At 42.0% G+C, this 21,017-nt stretch overlaps 1 protein-coding gene across 2 annotated transcripts; it reads right to left on the reverse strand.

The window, feature by feature from the left end:
* Window positions 1–14,761: 14,761 nt before the first annotated feature.
* On the reverse strand, window positions 14,762–18,968 carry GJD4 (gap junction protein delta 4). 2 transcript variants are annotated; one of them, XM_020801988.3, is made up of 2 exons: window positions 18,429–18,968; window positions 14,762–16,483 (listed from the first exon to the last, which is right to left on the reverse strand). In XM_020801988.3, exons 1-2 carry the CDS (start codon window positions 18,490–18,492, stop codon window positions 15,333–15,335), a joined length of 1,215 nt encoding a protein of 404 aa, XP_020657647.3. In that variant the 5' UTR covers window positions 18,493–18,968; the 3' UTR covers window positions 14,762–15,332. The 2 variants fall into 2 exon arrangements, with proteins under 2 accessions (XP_020657647.3, XP_072859025.2); XM_073002924.2 differs by lacking the exon at window positions 18,429–18,968 and adding an exon at window positions 17,247–17,452.
* Between the last annotated feature and the right edge of the window lie 2,049 nt (window positions 18,969–21,017).

Here is a 21,017-nt window from a genome sequence, read left to right on the forward strand (position 1 = left end):
TTTTTCTCTTTTGAAGTAGGGGAAATCTTCCCTTTTGTCGCTCTGGTTATTACTGTAGGTTTTAATTGCTTTGGAAAGGTGATGCTCTGCATGTTCCTTTAGAGCACAGTGAAATAAGAAAATCCATATACAGTACCTATGGAATACAGACAGCAGTGTTTGTCTTAAACCTGACACCTTGCAGGCAATGTTGGACTTCAGCTCCCGTCAGCCCCAGTCAGTGTGGTGAATGATGGGGTTTGTAGTCCAGAGGTGCATGACCTTCCAAATGCTGGTGAACTGTCATTCCCACTGTCCATTAGTCATGTTGGAGGGGTTGACGGGAAATGGAGTCTAGCAGCATCTGGAAAACCACAGGTTTCCTATTTGTTCTCTGGATCCTGGGTAGGAGAATGTGCACCCGGGGATTGTTGTTTGACACCTGTTTTCCATCAGCACTAATCCTTGGACACGCTGGCCTGAGGTGATGAGTCCAGCAACATTTGAAAGGACCACAGATTCCCCACATCTGAACCTGATCACTGGTTTTGGGAAGCCATAAAGAGCTGCATAAACATTTGACAGGCAGGTGCCTGTCAGTGGGAAGCAGAGAAATGAATTTGACAGTAGGCTTAAGTAGTTTGCTTGTATAGGTGTCTTTAGCTTCCTAGCTTGTGATTTTATGAACAGGCAATCTTCAATCTGCTGATGTAAAGGGGGTGCCTGTAGACAAAAATATACTACACTTTTTTTTAACTTACTTTGGAGGCAAAAATGTTGAAACTGAGACTGTTCTACTTTAGGCAGCTCATGAGAGGGCAGGATTCCCTGGAAAAGACAATAAAGCTGGGAAAGGTGGAAGGTAGCAGGAGAAGAGGAAGGCCAGTTCTGAGATAGACTGACTCACTAAAAGAATCCACAGGCTTGCATTTACTGGTGCTGAGCAGAGCTGTTGAGGAGAGGACATTTTACAGATCGCTCAATCGTGGGGTTGTCATAGGTTGGAGGTGACTTGGTGGCGCGTAGACAGCAAACTGGAGACATTCAAGAGAAATTTAGATAACCACCTATCAGATATCCTTTGGTTTGTATTCCTGCACGGAGCAGGGGATTCGACTCAATGGCCTTATAGACCCCTTCCAATAGTCTATGATTCTGTGAAGTTCAGGGAATTGCCACGTTTAATGTTCTGCCATCCTATCTGGTGAAGCTACTGCTGGGTCAGAACAAAGATAAAGGGATTCGTTTCCCATTTGGTTTGTTATGATTTTGACTCAATAAATGTTAATTTAAGAACGTGGGAGACACACACACACACACACATATGCTGTGTTTCACTGTGTGTTGTTTCTGCCTGTTTGGGTAAGCACCTGCTTTTTCATCTCATGGAAGCAAAAACGTTAATGCTGTCTGGGGTGGAAACATGAGCTGAAAATTGTCAGAGGGTTTTGTTTATTTTTTAAAAAAATTAATCTATGTAGGAGTAGCACAGTCTTAACCCTTCATACTTGTGTGTACATCAAATGTCTCCCTCTTAGGAGATGGAGTGTCTCCTTCTATCAGGACTACAGCTAATTGGTGGGTCTTGGACACAGGAATTAACAGAATGCTTTAGAAAAACTGGTTTGAACTTTTTACCTGTCTCTCCTAATGGCTCAGAACATCTCTCTTTTTTCCCCCCTAAGAGGAACCAAATGAATAGGGTTAATCTGTAGGGATCTTGGTTTCTTTTGAGACTGCAAAAACTTTGATCTTTTCTCTAAATGTGGTGTATAGGATTTCCCCTCCCCCCTTTTTTTTAAAAAAAGTCTTCCTCCTGGCCAGTTTCTCTTGTGGCATTGCAATTGACCACCATGGAGCTTCAAAAATTCTTCTATTGAAAGAATGTTGGACTTTTTATATAATCAAAAAAAGTGGGGGGAGACTTGTAACAGTTAGTGAACACCAGAGAACAGCCTTTTAAACAGCTTTTTCTAACATTGTTAGCCAGACTACAGGCAGTAAGGCCCAAGGTTAGAGTATTATAATGGGATATGAGGGTTGGGGGGGAGGTGGAGAGAAAAAGGCCATGAATACTCTACAGGTGGTCCTCTTGCTTACAATTGCCCCCAATTTAAAGCATTTTCCCCTATAGAACAAGAGTATTCCAAAGTTCGTCTCTTCAGCCGCTAATTGAACCAAAAAAATTATTACACAACCAGACATTGTATGGTTTTGTTTTTAAAAGAAGTCTTCCATGTTTAAGAACTGGCCTTGGCCTATGGTTCTTAAAACAGGCTTCAGAGCAACAGAAAATGTATGAGGTGTTATCTTTTTAATGCTTTTTTATTGCTTTGGTTAGATTTGTCATAGACGCAATTAGAACTTGTAACAGCTTATGAGGGACCGGGCAGCCTTTTTTGCAAAATAATGCAACTATCTTTTATAGATAGTACTGAGGGGCCCAAAGTGTGAAAGGGAGAAAAGGTTCCTCAGTTTTCCCCAAAGAATGGTTGAGTCAGCTGAGAGAGAACACCTTTGTTCTAAATCAAAGCACCACTTAAACCTGAGGGAAATCCCAACCACATTTTAACATTTGGTTTTACCGTTTTATACCAAATTATTTGCTGTCGTAATTTGTCTCTTCCTCTACTGTCCTGATACACTCAACCTGATCCTTCCCTAACTTGGTGGCCTCCAGATGTTTTGGACTACAACTCCCATTCGCCCCAGGTAGCAGATCGGGAATCATTTTTTAATCAGGGATGAGGGAGGTTATAGCTTTAGGACACCTGAGCCGTGCCTGATTAAGGAAGGCAATTTCATGTCATCCACAGCTCTCAAAATCTTAAAGAAAGCGAAATAACTGCCATAGTGTGAGGGGGAAAGTACTTGGGAAGCAAAATTCCTTTTGTGTACTATTCAAGAGGGTTTTCAAGGAAAAAAATATATATCTAATTTCAGGTGCTAAAGCAGGACACAACCTGCTAAGGTAAAATAGCATTGTCAGCCAAAAAAACAAATGGGTGAGGTGAGGTGCAGGTGGGAGGCTGTTGCATTGACTTGTCAAGGGAGAATGTCATTTTATGTGTATGTTTTTTGGAAATTAAAATCGCCTCAGTGATAAAACATGTTCTTCCCACAGTGAATCTACTCAGCCTACAATGCAATCCAGTGGTTGGAAAAGTTACTGTCTTGGCCTTCAACTCCCAGAATCCTCTGGCTTGCAAGGTCATTGATTGGAGGTCATTGATTGGTGGATTTTGGGAACTGGTGTGCCAAAAAGTTTGATTTTTCCAAGCTCTCCTACTTATTGCCTCAAAATGAGGTAGTGATTCCACGAATACTCAAGGCATTGGGCAGGGTAGCTTCTCTTTTGGAAAAATTTCTGTAGTCATGACTCATGACAAACTGGGCTGCTTTTTTCATATTTTGACTCTGGCGCCAAAATATGAAAATATTTCACCTTCTAGAAGGAGACAGGACTGAACCAGCCCAATGTGAATGAATTGGAGGGGGAGGGATTAATGAAAATCATGGCATATTCATGGCAGCTTTGGGAAGTTCTCTTCCCATTTAAAACAAATCAGGTGAAATTAAAATCCACCACAGAGTAGAGGCTTGTCAAGAGCTGATAACGTGACCTGTAAAGTTGTTTTTAATGTATACTAATTTGCTGAAAGGAAATGTTTACAGTCATGTAGTTTGAAGAGCAGTTACAAGGGACAAAAAAAAAACAACAACCAAATTTTGAGCAGAAAGTAGTTCTAAAAGTGAGGGAGGAAACCCACTTCCTGTTAAGAAAAGTTAGAGAGTAATGCCACCTGCTGGCCAAATTGAGGATTAAATATTTCGAAGCAAACTCCAGTTAAGATTAGAAGTGTTTTGTGGTTATTGAAGGAGTGCATGTCCCTTCCAAAACTTGATGAACTTGTTTTCTTGACTATAATTCCTGTGCTGGCTGAGGAAATCTGGAAGTTGTAGTCAAGTAAAGTAACTTGTGTGGTCTAACTATAGACAGTGAAGCTGATTGTAACAATTAGTTCTTTAATATTTAAACAAGTGAATATCATAATTTGTCTCTTCCTGTTATATACACACATAAACACACACCCAATTCTTTGGTCTTAGCCTTGTTTTGCAAGGGATAAAATTCCTATACATTTGCCACTTTTACGCAGGAAACAACTATGCATGGAGATAGTCTTACGTGAATATTTGGTCCATATTTTGTTATACATGCATGGGAGATCCAACTAGGCCTTCTGAGTGCGCATACAGTCAAGTGTGTGTGTGTGTGTGTGTGTGTGTGTGTTTTAACAACCTGAATGTTGCAGGTTGTACAGGATTTCCTGTACAGACATGAATGGTATTATATTTGAACCTGCTCTTAATTACTTACTGTGCAATTTTCTTGATGCCTACTTATAAGTAAATCTCATAGAGTTTAATGGAATTTACACTGTCTCTGTAGCAGCTGTGTGCACCCTTAAAAACTATATCGTATCGTAAGTGAGTGAATACAGATACTGGGCAAAATCCTGTTATGCAGCTTTCTGCTGGCTTAGCTGGAAACATTTAAAGTAATTTAAAGCTTCCTCTTTCCTTCCTTTTCGGTTCTGAAGCTCCCTGGGGCTCCTTTTTTGCCCTGGAGAGGCCTTCAATAGTAAACATCACAGCTGGATTGCTGCTGCCAGGATCAGGACTGCTAGCAGCCATCTAGTGGCTTTTAACTGTTAAAGCTTCCTTCTTCTATCTTCCCAAGGCCCCAAAGTCTTCCCATAGCAGAAGGGAGCCCTAGGATGCTTCAGAACCTAAGAGGAGGGGAGAGGAACCTTTTATTTACTTCAAATCAAATACTTCCCTGTACTTGATCCAAATTGTGCCATTTGAAGTCACACCACAGGATTCTGTCCACACAATCATTATCTGCCAACAATAGATCAGTTAGTGGGTATTAGTTCCTAATGCATGCCTTAGCTCACTTAGCACACATTGCGATGTCCTCACTGAAGCTGCTCAGCTTCCCTTTGCTTACACAATGTAGGAGTCGATAGAGGCATCCAGAGAGACTGACAGGCATGTAGAAAATAATAATTCAGATGTGTGCTTGTGAATATTCAAGAGTAACATAACGTTTCTGAAATGAAACATGATTAACTGTTTTTTTAAAAAAAAATCCAAAGAGAAGCTGTGTGGTCATTACACAATACTGTACAACATTGTGGAAGAATGTGACACTTTTATTAGACAAAAATCAAACCTTTCAAGCTTTCGTGAAATAAAAATTTCCACTTCATCAGGCAATCACATTTTTATTCCATGAAAACTTGCATGGCTTGTTTGATTTTTCACGGGTCTAATCAAGGAGCAACATTCTTCTACAGTGTTGTATGATTATCTGTGTGATCATCTGACGGTTTGCCTGCTAGTAATTCCCACTATACCACAGTGTTTCAGGAATTGCTGCCATTTAGGCAAACCCAGTCTTACCATTCTATAGGGCATTGAAGTTACACGGTTAGATGGACAAGTAATCAAATCTGGTTGACAACGGTAGCAGAAGATGTCATTTGGAGCCAAATTCAGAGTATTGCTTGGTGGCTAGAGGAAGGCAGAGTCTTGAGCATGGAGCAGGACTTCCGCTGATGGTAGACCTCCCTATTTCTGTTGCAAATCATGCCCCAAGTGGCTATTTCAGGTATTTATCATAATCAGATTTTCTAAAAAGCCATGTAGTTCTGGTACAAAGCTCCAAGAATGAGTAACACCTTTACTGGACCCCTAAAATGGTAAAACAGGCATGCTATCAAGTCCAGCAGGACCTTTCTTCATGTTGAAGTATTGCAGAGCCTGAGGAGTGTGGTAGAAAAACAGGAAGTCCCCAAATTATCCTGACCAGATCAATTATCCTCCCCAAATTATCCTGACCAGTCAGGGTCTGTGTGACCCAAGACGTAAACTCTGACTAGTTGCATTAGCTTGCGGCATTCAGTTTCACTTCAGGTGGTTACAGATAACTTGCTTCTTGCTATCTTTGTAGACCAGTGGTTCCCAAGCTGGAGTCCCCAGATGTACTTGGACTACAGCTCTCAGAAACCCTGGCCAGCACAGCTAGTGGTGAAGGATTCAGGGAGTTGTAGTCCAAAAACATCTGGAACCCAAGTTTGGGACAAAAGGCTGGCAGTCCCCTAACTTTTTCTCTGCCCCTTTGGGTTGAAGTTTATAGTTCCAGTTTGGCCAGAGATAGAGGCACTCAGAGACACACAGCTCAGAATACATCGGGCTTACTATTATGGATATGCTGGCTGATTAATTCTGCCAGTTGTGGTCCAGAAAGTAGCTTTTCTAAGCTCTGCCAATATGGTGTATATCTCCAGAGGCTACTGTTGAGTGGTTTAACCTCCAGACGTTTCTGACATGCCTTATACACCTGACTTGGTATACTGTACTTCGTTTTCTTAAATTTTGAAAGCACAGTTCTTGGCAGCTGCATCCAGTTTATTCTGTAGAGCCACAATACTGGGCAGGATTTCTGAGCCAAGGAATCCTCTCACCTTGAATTTTGGTGCCAACATTTGCTAGGGTTTAGGGCTCATCCGACACAGTTCAATCACTAGAACACAATCAGGTAAATATACTAGCAATAAATATCTGGCCGGTATCCTATTTCTAGACACCTTATGTGCTGTAGTGGATAGAACAACAACCTAGGGCTCTGGAGACCTGGGTTCAAATCCCTGCTCAGTCATGGAAACCCATGGGGTAGAATGTGGAACTGGTAAAATCACCTCTTAAATATCTCACTTACCTTGAAAGCCCTATTAGGGTCACTATACAGTAGTTCAGTTCCAACTTGACAGCACATAACGTAACATCCTCTTGCTAGTTCCAACTCAAAATAGATGCATTGAATCTATTGTGTAAGCCTAATTAAATCAAGTTAGTGTAAGCCTAATTAAATCAGAGCAACAGGATACTAATCAGTCTTTGTAGGTGTGGCCATAATATTGATCTCACCCCGTACAAATTATACCTTGGTTAGGAGGAAACACTTCAGAGGATAACAACTGGAAGGAAACTCTTCAACCTTCAGGCTGAATGTTAATCTGCATGGTAAAACATTGCATGCAATGAACACATGTTGAGTGTTTCACCCCAAGTATAATCATTGGGAAGTAGCAAGTATCTTGTTCAGTACAATCCATCCCATAATACCATGCTCCCATGTGTAATTAGCAGTATGGTGGCCACGGTGATGAACTTTCCCTATGCTGTCAACACAATTGATATAATCCCTTTTCCATAATGGGTGATACTACTAAGGAAACCTTCAGTGAACTAATCTGTATATCACAGAATTGAAAGAATCCAATTGAAGACCATCTACCTGGTTATTCAGATACAGGTACATCACAATTACTGTCCCTGATACAGGGCCCACCAGCCTGTGAGCTAAAACCTTCAAATAGCACATCTGTGCTCCAAGTGCTGATTTTTACATCCATAAAAGCAGCGCTATCCCTGCACCAGAAGGAACATTCATTAGTGTTTGCAGAAAACTCAAGTGTGGTCATAATTAGAGATGAGATATTCATATTCATATCTCCAGGGATACAAATATGAATATTGGCATCACAGGTGCTTGAGGAAACTAGACCCTTCCCTCCCCCCCAAACTGGCTAGTCCACTTACCACTTGCCGCGCAGCATGCACAACCATCATCATCTGCGTCATGCCAATCGCTGGTGCTTCCCCACACAGCAAACTGCTCAACAGCTGAGATGAGAAGATTTGTCATCCTGCCTCCTCAACAATGTGTATGGCTGTGTGGAGGTGGGAAAGCACCGGCCGGGCTCTTTCCATGATTGGCGCAACGCAAATGACAACAGCCGTGCATGCTGCATTCCAAGCCGTAAGTGGACCGGCCAATTGTGGAAGGATGGTCCACCTGTGGGACCAATATTCATATTCGTATCCCCAGGAATATGAGTAAGGTAGAGGTAAAGGTATGACAATTTGTCCAGTTGTGTCCGACTCTAGGGGGCGGTGCTCATCTCCGTTTCCAACCCATAGAGCTAGCGTTTTGTCCAAAGACAATCCTCCGTGGTCACGTGGCCAGCATGGCTTGACACAGAACACCATTACCTTCCCACCATGGTGGTACCTTCCATTTGCATACTTTCGAACTGCTAGGTTGGTGGGAGCTGGGACAAGTGATGGGAGCTCACTCCGTCGCGTGGATTCGATCTTACGACTGCAGGTGTTCTGACCTTGCAGTACAGAGGCTTCTGTGGTTTAGCCCACAGTGCCACCACATCCCTATGAATATGAGTATCCCATGTCTAATCATAATCTACAAAATTAAGAGCAAAGAGAAAAGCAAAAGGCGAGAGCCTATCCACCCCCAAATAGTCTGGTGTGGAGTGAGTCTGATCAATGGCCACAAAATACTGCCTGCTGCAGAAAGAGAAAAGGAAACGGGGAAGGAGCTTCCACCATATGGAGTACCTCAGACGTGGCTGCCTGCAGCCTCAGCAAAATTGTCGCCCTGCAACATTTGTTTTCTCTAAGATTCCAAAGGAGGATGCTTGCATTTCCTCTGAAAGAGATTTATCCTGTCTCTTCCAGTGCTGAATGGCAAGGATCATTTCTGCTGATGCAGCTTCTCTCCTCATTGCAGCCGTGACAGACATATTCTGAGATGCCCATCTGTTCCTGACTGTGCCATGAGGAAAAGGAACACAACTCTTTGTGATGCCCTCTGCTGGCACAGAGAGTGCAATTCATATAATGATTTCCTAAAAAGTGTAATTGTACAATTCTCAGACTCTGAAGCCATACATTCAGTGGCCGAGCATCCTGTTCCTTAATGTCTAGTGGAGAAACTCCCTCAGCATCTCTTTCAGTGGTGAACGGCTCTCTTTTAAGAAGTTGGCACTGTATTTTCCTTGTCACCCAAGAGTTTTATTTGATGCAAGACCATAAAAACCAGCGCCAAATTTTTCTCTGGAAGCAATTCACCACTGAAAGTTCCATCAGTGGAATTATGCTGCTGCGTTGACCTGTATTTATGCAATACGATTCCATCCAAGTTTTGGGTCAGGCATACTTAAATGGAAGACTGCTGGGGATCTCTAGGTAGGAGCAGGAAATCATCCTGCCTGAGACTGGGGAAATGCTTGCCCTCAGAACTGACACTTTTAGGTAGACGGCCTGACATTCTATTAAGTCAGCTTTGTGTGCTTCAAAGATGCAAAGCAAGGCACAATTGAATATCAGAAATATTACAGCTGTTAATAACATTGTTGGTAAAATCCCAACAGCCAAAATGTTGGGTAAAATTTAAAACTCATTGCTTGCTTTCCATTAAATGGCATAATCTAGTGCCAAAATGTGTTGTTATTTACATTTCCAGGCAAGGGTTTTGAAGAGTCTGTGCTTTTTAAAACCCTTTATTCTCTGTCTATACTTGTATCCTTGTCCTGCTAAAATAAAATAGTGGGGCAGGGGGGAGGTTGGGATTAAACACTGAAAACCTAGAGATGGCTTTCCACCACATACCAAAGAGGTGAGCCAATTTTCACTTTAAAGTTTTTTTTAAAATAAATTGATTTGAGCCTGCAAAATTCACCTAATCAATTTTAAATAATTGTGTACATCATTTACTGTGAACATGCACTGACCAAACCAATCCTGAATCTTAAAGCTGATGTCCCACAAATGTAGCAGATTCTATGTGGACACTTTAAGCAAGCTTTCCCACTTCCTCTAGAGAGCAGCATGTCCCTTCTATGTTTTAGCAGAACAAGCTTCTCAGTAATAATACAGGAGTAACAGATTTTGGATTCATGGCATCACTAGACAAAGAACTGAGTTACTGTATTTTGTGATGAAGGCGAAGAAAAGATATACCGTACTCTCCATTCTGATATAAAGTAGCATGGAATCAGACAATGAAGAGAGTTCCCTGTAAAATTCCAACATTATTGGAAAAGTTTTTTCCTCTTCCATTTCTTTTCTTTCTTTTTCTTTCTTTTTCGGGGGTGGGGGGGAGACGATTAGTCCCAGAATCGTCCCGCTACCATTATCACTGGCCATGTTGTTCAGGTTCTTCTGTTACCTGTAGTCTAAAAAGGATTCTCCTGTCCTGTGAGGCACTGTTGCTTCACACACAAGAAGTTGTATTTTTCCTTATACTGTAGTTTGAAATAGCAGGGAGTATTGGTCACATATATTAAAGTCTGCCTTTCATAGGTGTGAATGAATAAAATCTTGATTTTTAAAATATAAAATCTGAGGGAGGCATGCCATTTTATAGCTTCCCCTTTGAGGAGCAAAATATGACCATTTAAAACCACTACACTGGTTTTTTTCCCCAAGCTGAAGAGGTACAGGTTCGACAAAATTGGCCACATACACAGGCAGCACTTTGCCCATCCTTGTATTACTAGAAGTCTTGAAAACTTTATATAATGCACTGCCCTCTCTATAGGGCCAAACCCACATAGCGAGACCCAAAGGTTTTCTCATCGGATGCCCTGTCTTACTGCCTTATTATCCCAGTGAGCTCTTCAAATGATAGGAAGCAGCTGCTGCAATATTTAGGCAAGTTCCACTTCTCTGCATCTCTGTTGTCCACTGAGAATTTGGTTGGTTACCCAAGGAAGAAAAGCTTTCTGTGATAATCGCCGCCATTTTGGAGCTGCAGGCTGATGTGTGTTATTCCACCTGAGAATATATGTGTGTTGCTGTAGGAATAAGTGGCAGGACTGCCAGCGAATTGGTGGCCCAGGAGTACCGAAAACCTCTGTGAGGCGTGGAAGGCCTAAGCGACGACGAGTGGTGCCATTGGAGAGTTTGCCAAAGTTTGAAGGGCCTAAAGTCCATCCTTGTCCATGGCTAGAAATAAACCCAAGATTTCATTCAGTAAATTTTGAGGGATGGTATGAAAATGAATTGGAAGTGAATACACAGTGCCCAGAAAATGTTGAGTCAAGCTTCTTCTTTTTTTAATTACAGGCATTTCCCTTTGCAGAGGGCTCCAATGAAAAGTTTAGCTTGTTTTCTTCTGCCAGGGATCATAAATCTCAATAATACTTGGCATAAACATTGGAGGAAATGTTGATGTTGAATAGTAACAGTTCAAGAAACGGGTGTTTCCGTTCACTCCTGCAAAATAAATAATATGACAATTTGCAAAGGCACATTTCAGCTCTCGCCTTATATGACTATAATTTACTTCAGCTGGTAGCAGGCTGATGTGAGCAAATTTCAGAGAAAGAAGAGGTATTGTCGGCTTGCTCCAGCCCTCTCCTGCAACTCTTGGACTGTCTTCCAGTCCAGGCTCTTTGGGAAAAGCTTCAGTACTTTCCACCCCATTCCTTGTTCAGATGATCTGATGCAATGTTTCAAATCTGAGCGGTTAGCTTGCATTCTTTATGGAATATCAAGGGCTGGTTTCCTTTGCATGTTTTTGACCGTAGGATTTCCTGTGGAGACACCAACTGTGTTGTGTTCAAAACACAGGCTTTTAATGTGGCCTCTTATACATCAGTCCTGTGCTCACCTACTAAGGCCAAATTCATTGATTTCAGGGGGTCTCATGTTTAGGAAAATCTGTACAGTATTGAAGGCTACGGGTGGCACATTACAAGCAAAGTAGATGCGTCATGAAATCACGGAATCATAACATCATAGAATCATTGAGTTGGAAAAGGCCTAAAAGGCTATGGAGGCCAACCCCCTGCTCAAGGCAAAAATCCAAATCAATGCAGATCTGACAGATGGTTGCCCAATTTTCTCTTGAGAAATGGTTTACTCGGAAACATTCTGGAGCAGATGTGAGATGCTTGGGGCACAATTCTGTGTTTCCACCAGCTGATAGAGAGAAGTAGTTGGATACAGCCTTTAAATCTTACACTCTAGCACAATAAAGCCGAGGTGTGAAGTTCTTGTATGACAATGAAGTAGATCAGTCATTTCCAAGGAGGCAGCTGTGTGTTGTAGCGAAAACAGCAAAGATGTGACATTTTAAAAGAAGAACATGGATTGTAGTCTATTTCTTCAGATAGAGAATCAAACTCGAGGATGGTCCATCAAAGGTTATGCCGAATAAAACTTCTTTAAGTTGCCATAAGATTTTTTTTCTGGGTTTGACAGGTAAAGGTTGCCCTTGACATTTAGTCCAGTCGTGTCCAACTCTAGGGTGCGGTGTCTCCAAGCCGTAGAGCCAGCGCTTGTCCGTAGACAGTTTTCGTGGTCACATGGCCAGCGCGACTAGACACGGAACGCCGTTACCTTCCCACCAAGGTGGACCTATTTATCTACTTGATTTTTATATGCTTTCAAACAGCTAGGTTGGCAGGAGCTGGGACAAGCGACGGGAGCTCACACCGTCACATGGATTCAATCTTATGACGGCTGGTCTTCTGACCTTGCAGCACAGAGGCTTCTGCAGTTTAACCCGCAGTGCCACATCTCACTGTTGAGATTGTAAGTACCAATTAATGAGAGAAAAGGGGATGGTCTGCTCTGGGGAGACTTGAAGCTATTGAGTCGCTACACAGCCAGAAAAATTATCTCAATACATCTAAAAGGAATACTTGTCACTACACATTTTGCACATATAATTTCAAGAATGATGACGACAGAGATAAACACAAGAGATATGCTGCCTTTTAAACATGCATGCACTTCAAATTAATAAAAAGCTATGAATAAGAATTACTATTTTACACAAACCACCTAGGAAGGTATCAAAACAATCTCAAAACACGAGCGGAGAACTTCTGGGCATCCAGTTGTGGTTGGACCCTAGTCCCATCATCCCTCACCAGTGGCTGTGTTGGCTAAGTCAACACAGGAGTTGCATTCCAATAATATCTAGATGAGACTTGTCCAACCTGTGGCCCGAGGGCCGCATGCGGCCCAGGTCGGCTCATAATATGGCCCAGTGCAATTTTTTATTTTTAAAGAAATTCCAAAGTTTCAAGTTACACTGCTGGCGCTTGCAGCTGGAATGTGGCCGGGGCACGTCACAATGGTGGGGGGGAGAGAGGGAAGGAAGGAAGGAGCAGGAGGGGAGGGGAGAGGGGGCTGTGTGACTGCATTGTGCCATCCCCGTCAATAGGTGGATCCCTTCCTGGCCCCATAAAGCCACTGGAGTCGAAGCTGGCAGCCTTTGCTGTCTGAGATCGCAGCTGCCGGTAAGCGCGCTTGGAGCGGGGCTGTGGAGGACGGCTAGGGCTGCCCCCCCATGTGGCCCAAACCAAATTTATGTGCGGCCCAAACCAAATTTTCATCTTCTAATGTGGCCCAGGGAAGGTGAAAGGTTGGACACCCCTGGTCTAGAGAGTCATGTCACCACAATCTGAACTCTTCCTCCCTTGTAGATGGTTTAGGGTTGTCACATTAGCTCCAGAAATTGGTGTTTAAGAGGTGTTTGTTGCTGTTGTTTTGTCTCAGCTTTCTTCCTTCATAACTATAAAATATATACTGGTCAAGATCCTTGAGTATGTGCATGAACACCCATGTGCACAGAGAAGTTTCTGTACTTTCTTCTCCAGAAACAGGAAAAGATGTGCCCGGGTTCCTTCCAATGAACGAGCAAAGAAGCCCCCTGTGTACAATGCTGTAGTCTGTGTACAATGGAATTACTATGTGAAAAGAATACACAACTGACAAATTGTTGGGCCAGGGTGCTACTATCCATTCCAAAGATTTGGAATTCTAAATTCTTCATAGACTTTGTCAAGAAAAAGAAATCAGACCTGACAGCTCAGCAAATGATAATAATTAATAATAACTCGTTCACTCTAGTGATGGGCACAAATCACCAGTATGGCAAGGTTCATTTACTGGTTGAAGAGCTGATCTGTGGTTCTGCTCTTTAGCCAGTAAATGAATGGGGATGAACCATCAAGTTCATCTCTAGTTCTCTCATATTTGCTTATTATGAAATAATTCTGCCCATTTCTTCTTTTTGGGGAAGGTAGGAACAGAACCTGGTGAAGCGCTGAAGAGCAGAGGAATTCTTGCTCACCTTGCTTTTGGATTTTGACATCGTGGAAGATTACAACCTTCAACCAGAATACTTTCCTAAGTACAAACATTAAGGATGGGGCTTTTTTATTTCTTAGACTACAAATTCCATTATTCTCCATTCTGGGAGTTCTACCTGACTTACACATACCTTACACATGCCTAAATATAGCTCAAAAGGCCCAAACTGGAAGGATTTAGGGCTCAGCTAACACTAGCTTCACCTAGCTTCCTGTTCAGAAATAAAGCTGCCAGCTAGAACCAGGGCAAGAACAAGAAGTTGGGTACAGCAAGGCCTAGTTTATCTTAAAGCCTCCCAGTTTAGGCCTTTTCTCCTGAGTGAGTCACATTTAGGTGTCTGTAAGGTGTGTGTAAGTCAGAATGGGGAATTATGGGATTTGAAGTCTAAGAAATTTTTAAAAAACCCAACAACCATCCCTCACAAACATTTCAGCCAATGAAGGGAAAGTATTTGTGTTCAATGAAATGCACAAATAAATGTGCACATTATGAAAAGGGGTTCATTTGCGAAGGGGTATCATGCTCAAAAACCAATTCAGAAAGGAAAAATCATGTCTTGCAATCCCATACAGAATAAGGACACAAAGAAAATGGAGGTAGAAGAAGACATCGAGAGAAGGAAGCTACCATGTAGAACAAACTCCACCTTCAGATCATCCTAGATGGGATGCGTCAGTGTGGAGTGGTCATAACAGGGACACAATGGAGGGATGGGGTGAAGTTAGTAAGTGTTTTTCCCTTTGTGTAAGAGTAGTTGTATAAAAGGCCTAGTCTTGCTTGTTTGAAGAAATGGGGTGTGATATCCAATCAATAGCTTCCTCAGCTGTAACTTCAAAACCACAACTTTAATGCAGCCTGCACCCTCTCCAACTTATGTTACCTATTAGACAAAAAATCTGGCAAAAGCCGAGAACCTTTGGACTCTAAGACGCTGGTGCAGCCCGCCCAAGTAAGCAGACATCTGATCTACAAAAGCTAGCAGATTGTATGATTCCTTTACTGTTCTATAAAGGTATCACCTACTCCTGCAACTGTATTGTATAAAAGGAGATCACCTTCTCTTTAAAATCTACAGCTTAGACACTCTGCTTAGTGGTAAAATAAGTGGTTCCATCCATCATGAGAATACACTACATTTATGAACCTCTTACTAAAAGCCTATCTATAATAATATTGCAAAACTAAGAAACCAAACACCTCCTATGTCGCTTCCAATATTAGCAATGATAATCCTACTATACTGGCAGTGGCACAGAAGCAGCCTTTTGAGAATGCAAGCAGCTCAATAATCCATGTTCCTATGTGACATTTTAAACCCATTCAGATTTTTTGGATCTTGAGCATCCAGCGCTACTGCAGACAGACTGTACGTCAGAAGCCTTCCTCTCCACGATGGAATAATGAACCGAGGGCTTGTTGCAACTGGCAGATGAATGGGATCTACGGTGGCATCCGTTCTGGGATTTAAAAGACAACGTTCCTTTGGGAGAGCACGGCTGTTGCTCGTATCTTGATTGCTCATTCAAAGTTTCAGGCTGCTCAGGAAGCACTCCCTTGGCATCTGGATTGCCAGCTGCAATGCACGATTTATTGCTGTTACTGTTGAGGTTGGTGCTGATCATTTGCTGAGGAGTCAAAATGGGCTGGAAGGAGTGGGTTTCGTTTCCTTCACCGCCAAGCAAACAGTTGTCAGTGATGGCAGTGCTTCCATAGTTGAGCAAGTCTTTGTTGGGCTGGTTAGCTTGGTACAGGCTGGGGCTGCCTTTCTCCTCAGTGGCGTTCCTTTCCAAAAGCAGCTTCCTTCTTTGATTTCTTACAGCATTGGTTCGGAAGGCAAAGACCAGGTCAACGAGGCTAAGGAGAAATGAGAAGCCGCTGAGTCCCCAGATGAAAAGCATCATGATAGATTTCTCGGTGGGTCTGGAGATGTAACAGTCAACAAAACTTGTGCAAGGTAGCTGGTTACAGGAGAAGCGTCTTGGAACGGAAAATCCAAAGAGATAATAATGGCCAGCTCCAAAGCCAGCTTCTATCATTATTCTCAAAAGAAGCTGCATTGTGTAAGCTCCTGAAAAATCAGGAATATCCATTTCTTTTGACATGTAGGCAATTCTGTTCTTTGTTGCCCCTTTGAATGATTTCTTTGTACTTCTGTGGCCCATGGAAGTTTTTGTCTCTTTGTACCGATGGTAAGGGGAGGAATATGCCTTCACCATCTGCCTGACTACACTGTGCAAGACACAGACACCAAACACAGCATAAGGGAGCAGCACAGATACCGTCTGAATGAGCCAAAAACGGAAGTGTGATACCGGAGCAAAAATATCGTAGCAGACGTTAGAGCATCCTGGTTGTAACGTGTTGCAGATGAAGCGTTCCTGCTCATCTTGGTAGAGCGGATAGGCAGCCAGGAAAATCACCATGAATCTCAGCAAGATCACAAGAGTTAGCCATATTTTTCCTGGAAAGGAGAAACAAAGTGGAGAACTGATCAATAAAAGCAGAGACATCCTCATCATGTCATGCCGTGAAACCATAATGAATTTATGAGCCTGGCTGGTAACTAATTTTGAAGAAGATCTTCATTTTAATTCTAGATCCAGGGAAACGTCAGGATTAGTTCACCAAAGATTCATTCACCTACCATCCAAGACAGGGGTAAAGAGTCCTTAATAGCTCAAATAAGGATCAATACTCATCTGATAACTGAAGGCTCTCAATCTTGTCTCAGTTTGGGAACAAAACAGGATCAGGTCTTGGACAGGGAACAAAAATGGAATATGTACCAAGGACCTCCACATAGGAAAAGAGCTTGCCTGGAAAGCCATGTTGATCATTGTTGAATAGTATGGCTTTCTGGGCTTTTTCTAGGAAGCTGCCTTTGACTAAAATAAATCAATAGTCCATCCACGTGCTGTGCTGAATGGACCACTGATTTGGTTTGGTAGACGGCAGCTTCCCAGGTACCTAAGATTTCATGACCCCTTAAAATCCTCAACAGATTTTTCTTTTCTGTCACATATGGGTGCAAATAGATAGGCTGCATAATGAAGGTGTGGCATTCAACTTCATTGCTCTTCACAGATACCTGTGTCTTGCCACCAATAGAAGAATGTGGCTAAGGTACACAAGGTAGAGACTGTTCACTTTTTCACTATTCTGGCATCCGGTTGGGATCCAAGAGAGAAGCCTGAAATCAGCTATCCTTAAATACATTCATGTACCAAATATATTGATGATGATGCTCAGACCAGTGATGGTTGTCTGGACTAAGAAGTGTGGAAGTGAGTGAAGAGGCATGTCTTCTGGAAGACAATGATCTAGGTAGGAGAAATGCTGGATTTGTTACATGGTATAGCAGAACATAAAACACAACTTTGCAGGTCAGTGGTCTGTGCCATTCATGAGTATTAGCTCTTCTGGAATCTTTTATTCTTCCTGACTTCTCAGTTTCCTATTCCCCACCACCACCAAAAGTCAGACGGCATAAGCAGGCTCAATCCTTGCCATTGGGCTTTTTCCATAAATATTTGCGACATGTCTATCAGTGTTTTGACCAGTTAAAATGTCCTAATGCCTCCTTGTTATGCACGGATTGGAGCAATACTCCAAGAATGCGCTGTAAAGAAATAAATGTACAGGCCAGTATCCTGTTAGTGGAATGTAATGCCACCAAGCATTGTGTGATCTGTCTGGCAGTTGTGCAAGACAGAGAGACCAACCGGTAGAAAGCTACAGGGCTTCTACATGCACAAAGAAGTCGCCAATCTCTCGTTTAAACACCAGGAAAGAACAGGCAAGTGCATAACTTTCCACTGCACATGAGTAGAAGATTCTGGTCGTATAATTTAGAAGCTACTTGTAACATCTGAAACAGTCTGAAAGAGTCAAGAGAATATCTTGTCTCACAAATCAATCAGTCAGAATTCTTATTTTGATCAAGGAGGAATCCCAGCTCATTCCTACCCTAAAAGTATATTTTAAACTCAGCTTAAATGGCAAATTTTTACATAACCAACCGTTAGGGCCAACAGAAGCTCATCAAGTTTCTTCAAGAAGCATTCTTACCATCTTAACTATCGCACTGGTAATAAATGAGTTACAGTATTACACGCATCATACTGAATTCAGTCTGTTAACATTTTTTGCCATCTTCATATATATTACATCAAGTAACTACAGTAATTGAAAAGCCATTCCCATTACATTTAATAAAGGAAAATAGTCTTCAGTCCCAATTAACATGATTCATCACAGAGCAGTAGAGCCATCTTTTGAGTGCTACTATTAAGAGGAGCATGGTTTACAAATAGCATACAACACAGCCAAAAAGTTTTGGGATGCAACTTTCACAAACAATGCCAAACTTAAGTAATGATTTAGATGCACGTTTTTAACATACTCACCTATGACAGTCACATTGTAGCTGAGAGCAATGATTAAGAAGCCAAGCGAGTCCCCACATTCCATGTTCAGTTCCAAGAATCCTCACTTACAGAAGGCATAAGAAGAAATTAAGTGATTTCAAAAACGACAAAAATCTAAATGGAGTGGGGGGGGGGAAACATGGAGGTAGCAGCAGTGGGAGAGAAATGCTTAAAATCTAACCAGAAAGAGAAGCAATGAAATAAGGCTTCCCAAGGTGGTAGAGAGAAAAAAACAAGTGTTTCTTAGGGAGGACAGTTAAATTCAAGAGCGCCCCAATCTGATTCACGGCTCTCACCTCTGCCCCGACAACTGCAAGGAGACAAAAGGCAGCAGGAATTATCTCTGCCATTGTTGGCTATTCTTACCCTCCCAGGGGCATTCCAGCCTCCTGAAATTGCTGGGATAGTTTTGCGGTGAAAGAGAAATCAAGTAGTAGAAGAAATAATAGAAGCAGCTTCGTTTTTCCAGGGTGATAAAAATGGATAACATGGGGAACAAGGATACAGAAATAACAAGGGCCATGTTTCCTGGTGGAATTCCCCCTACAGAGGAAATATGTGTACCTTGAAACATATACATATGCATAAACGCAAGATCCTGACTTTAGCAATCCGTCCAGGTCAATGGATCACACTATACTTGGGTGACAAAACCTGCTCTTCACCTCAAGTGCTGCTTAGCCCATCTTTTGTTACCATGTTTCCCCGAAACTTTTGCTCCAAAAAGTGCATATGGGCTTATTTTCAGGGGATGTTTTATTATTGTCAAGTGCAACCATCTACATTTATTCAAATACAGTCATGTCATCTTCTGGTTGCTGCACAATGGTGGAGGGCGGTGTTTCGCTTCACTGGGTCTTATTTTTGTGGTATTTTGTTATATTATGAGCATCCGGAAAAATCATACTGGGGCTTATTTTCAGGTTAGGTCTTATTTTCGGGGAAACGGTAACAGAAAGGCTGGGGATCAGAGATCTACCATGTCTCTGTGCTGGAAGTAACATGTCTCTCTGTACGACAGGTTGCTTCCCACAAGTTTTTCGAAACATCCCTCCACATACACTCTAACAATTGCATTGACTGACATTGTACTTTAAACAAGATGTCCTATCTTCTAGAGAAAAGAAAAGCAAACCAACTTAGGTATATCCTTCCAAACTGCTGCAAAATCTCAGGCTTGCCCGTCCACCCAACGATATGCTTGCAAGCCCATGCAACAATGGTGTGTTACACTCTGAAGGCATTTGTTTGCACACACATAGGGAAGTACTGTTAGGCATGGCCCTCCTCAGTCTTGTATGCTGGAATAAGTGCCCGGAAAAGGCTAGGAACATACAGAGACCACAAAGCAAAGTGTAAAAATATTGTCTCTGTGACAGCATCAGTCCTTCTGAAAGCCTATATAACCACCAGGGCATCATGCATGGCTTATACCGTGGATAGTGGCAGCCCTGACACTGATAACTAGGCTTGGCTATTCTTTCTGACATACTGATTTAACTTATACAGAGGTTTTTGTTTTTTTTTAAATCCATGGGAGAACTTCCAAATCAAGCCTACAATCCCCTTGGAGCATGAGTAAATAACAGCTTGCAAAAAGCATGGCCACTCCATTCAGATGAGTGTTTTGTTTTAGTTCAGGAGTCAGCAATTACAGAATGGCAAGCCATCAATAATTAGTTATTCACTGACATATAAAAATTTGTTAATTCATAACACCAGACCTTGGCCCAGCAAGAACTACACTGAGCCACTAGCCAACTTTGAACGACATAGGTGCCTCTTACTAGTCACTAGACACAAGGGTGGCAAACCTCTGGGGATCCAGATGTTTTGGATTACAACACCCACTGGCAATACAAACTGGGGATTCTGAGACCTTATAGTTCCAAACATCTGGAGTGCCAAAGGTTTGCCCCTCCTGTGACCAGTTACTAAAAGGTGACAATATGCTTCAAAGTTGGGAGGTTGTTCAGAACATAAGTTCCATAAATACCGAGAAACAGTGAAGATCTTCCACTCAATACACAAGGAGTATTGTTAATTTTGATGTATCTGTTATGATGCTGGATGTTTTTTTAAAAGCTTTATTTGTTTTTAAAATGAAGGAGTAAACCCACTGATTACACAGAACTAATGAACGGTAGCATAAATCACATAGATTTCAATGGGTCTACTACAGTTGGATTTAGCCCTAAAGGACTAGTTTTTCTTCCAAGCATTATATGCGTATATTTCGTACCACTCCTAAACCGTGAAATGTGAGCATTCACAAAGGATTCATTATTTTAGCCCTGATATCAGCAAGAACATGATTAAATGGGTTTTAAACTACAGTCTTAAAAACAAAACTCCTCTACACATTTCTTGAGTTTCTCCTTTGGCTGTGTGAAAAGACAAAGCCCCTAACTGTTTATTCAGAGTGAATGAACGAAGAGATTGTTCTGGAGCCATTGAAGACAGAGAGATAGTAGCAAGATGGCACCAAATGCTGGCAAGTAAAGCAGCTGTTGCTAAACACAAGCTCCATTTTAACTGGGGCAAAGAAATCAAAGGTATGATAGCGGA

Source organism: Pogona vitticeps, chromosome 6, assembly GCF_051106095.1.
Source record: "Pogona vitticeps strain Pit_001003342236 chromosome 6, PviZW2.1, whole genome shotgun sequence".
NCBI lineage: Eukaryota > Metazoa > Chordata > Lepidosauria > Squamata > Agamidae > Pogona > Pogona vitticeps.

Coding starts and splice junctions, on each gene's coding strand:
- GJD4 (XM_073002924.2), bottom strand. CDS start 17,322: ATGCCTCTTCACTCACTTCCACACTTCTTAGTCCAGACAACCATCACT. Junction 16,484..17,246: donor CATCATCATCAATATATTTG/GTACATGAATGT, acceptor TCTCCTTTCCAG/GAAAAATATGGCTAACTCTT.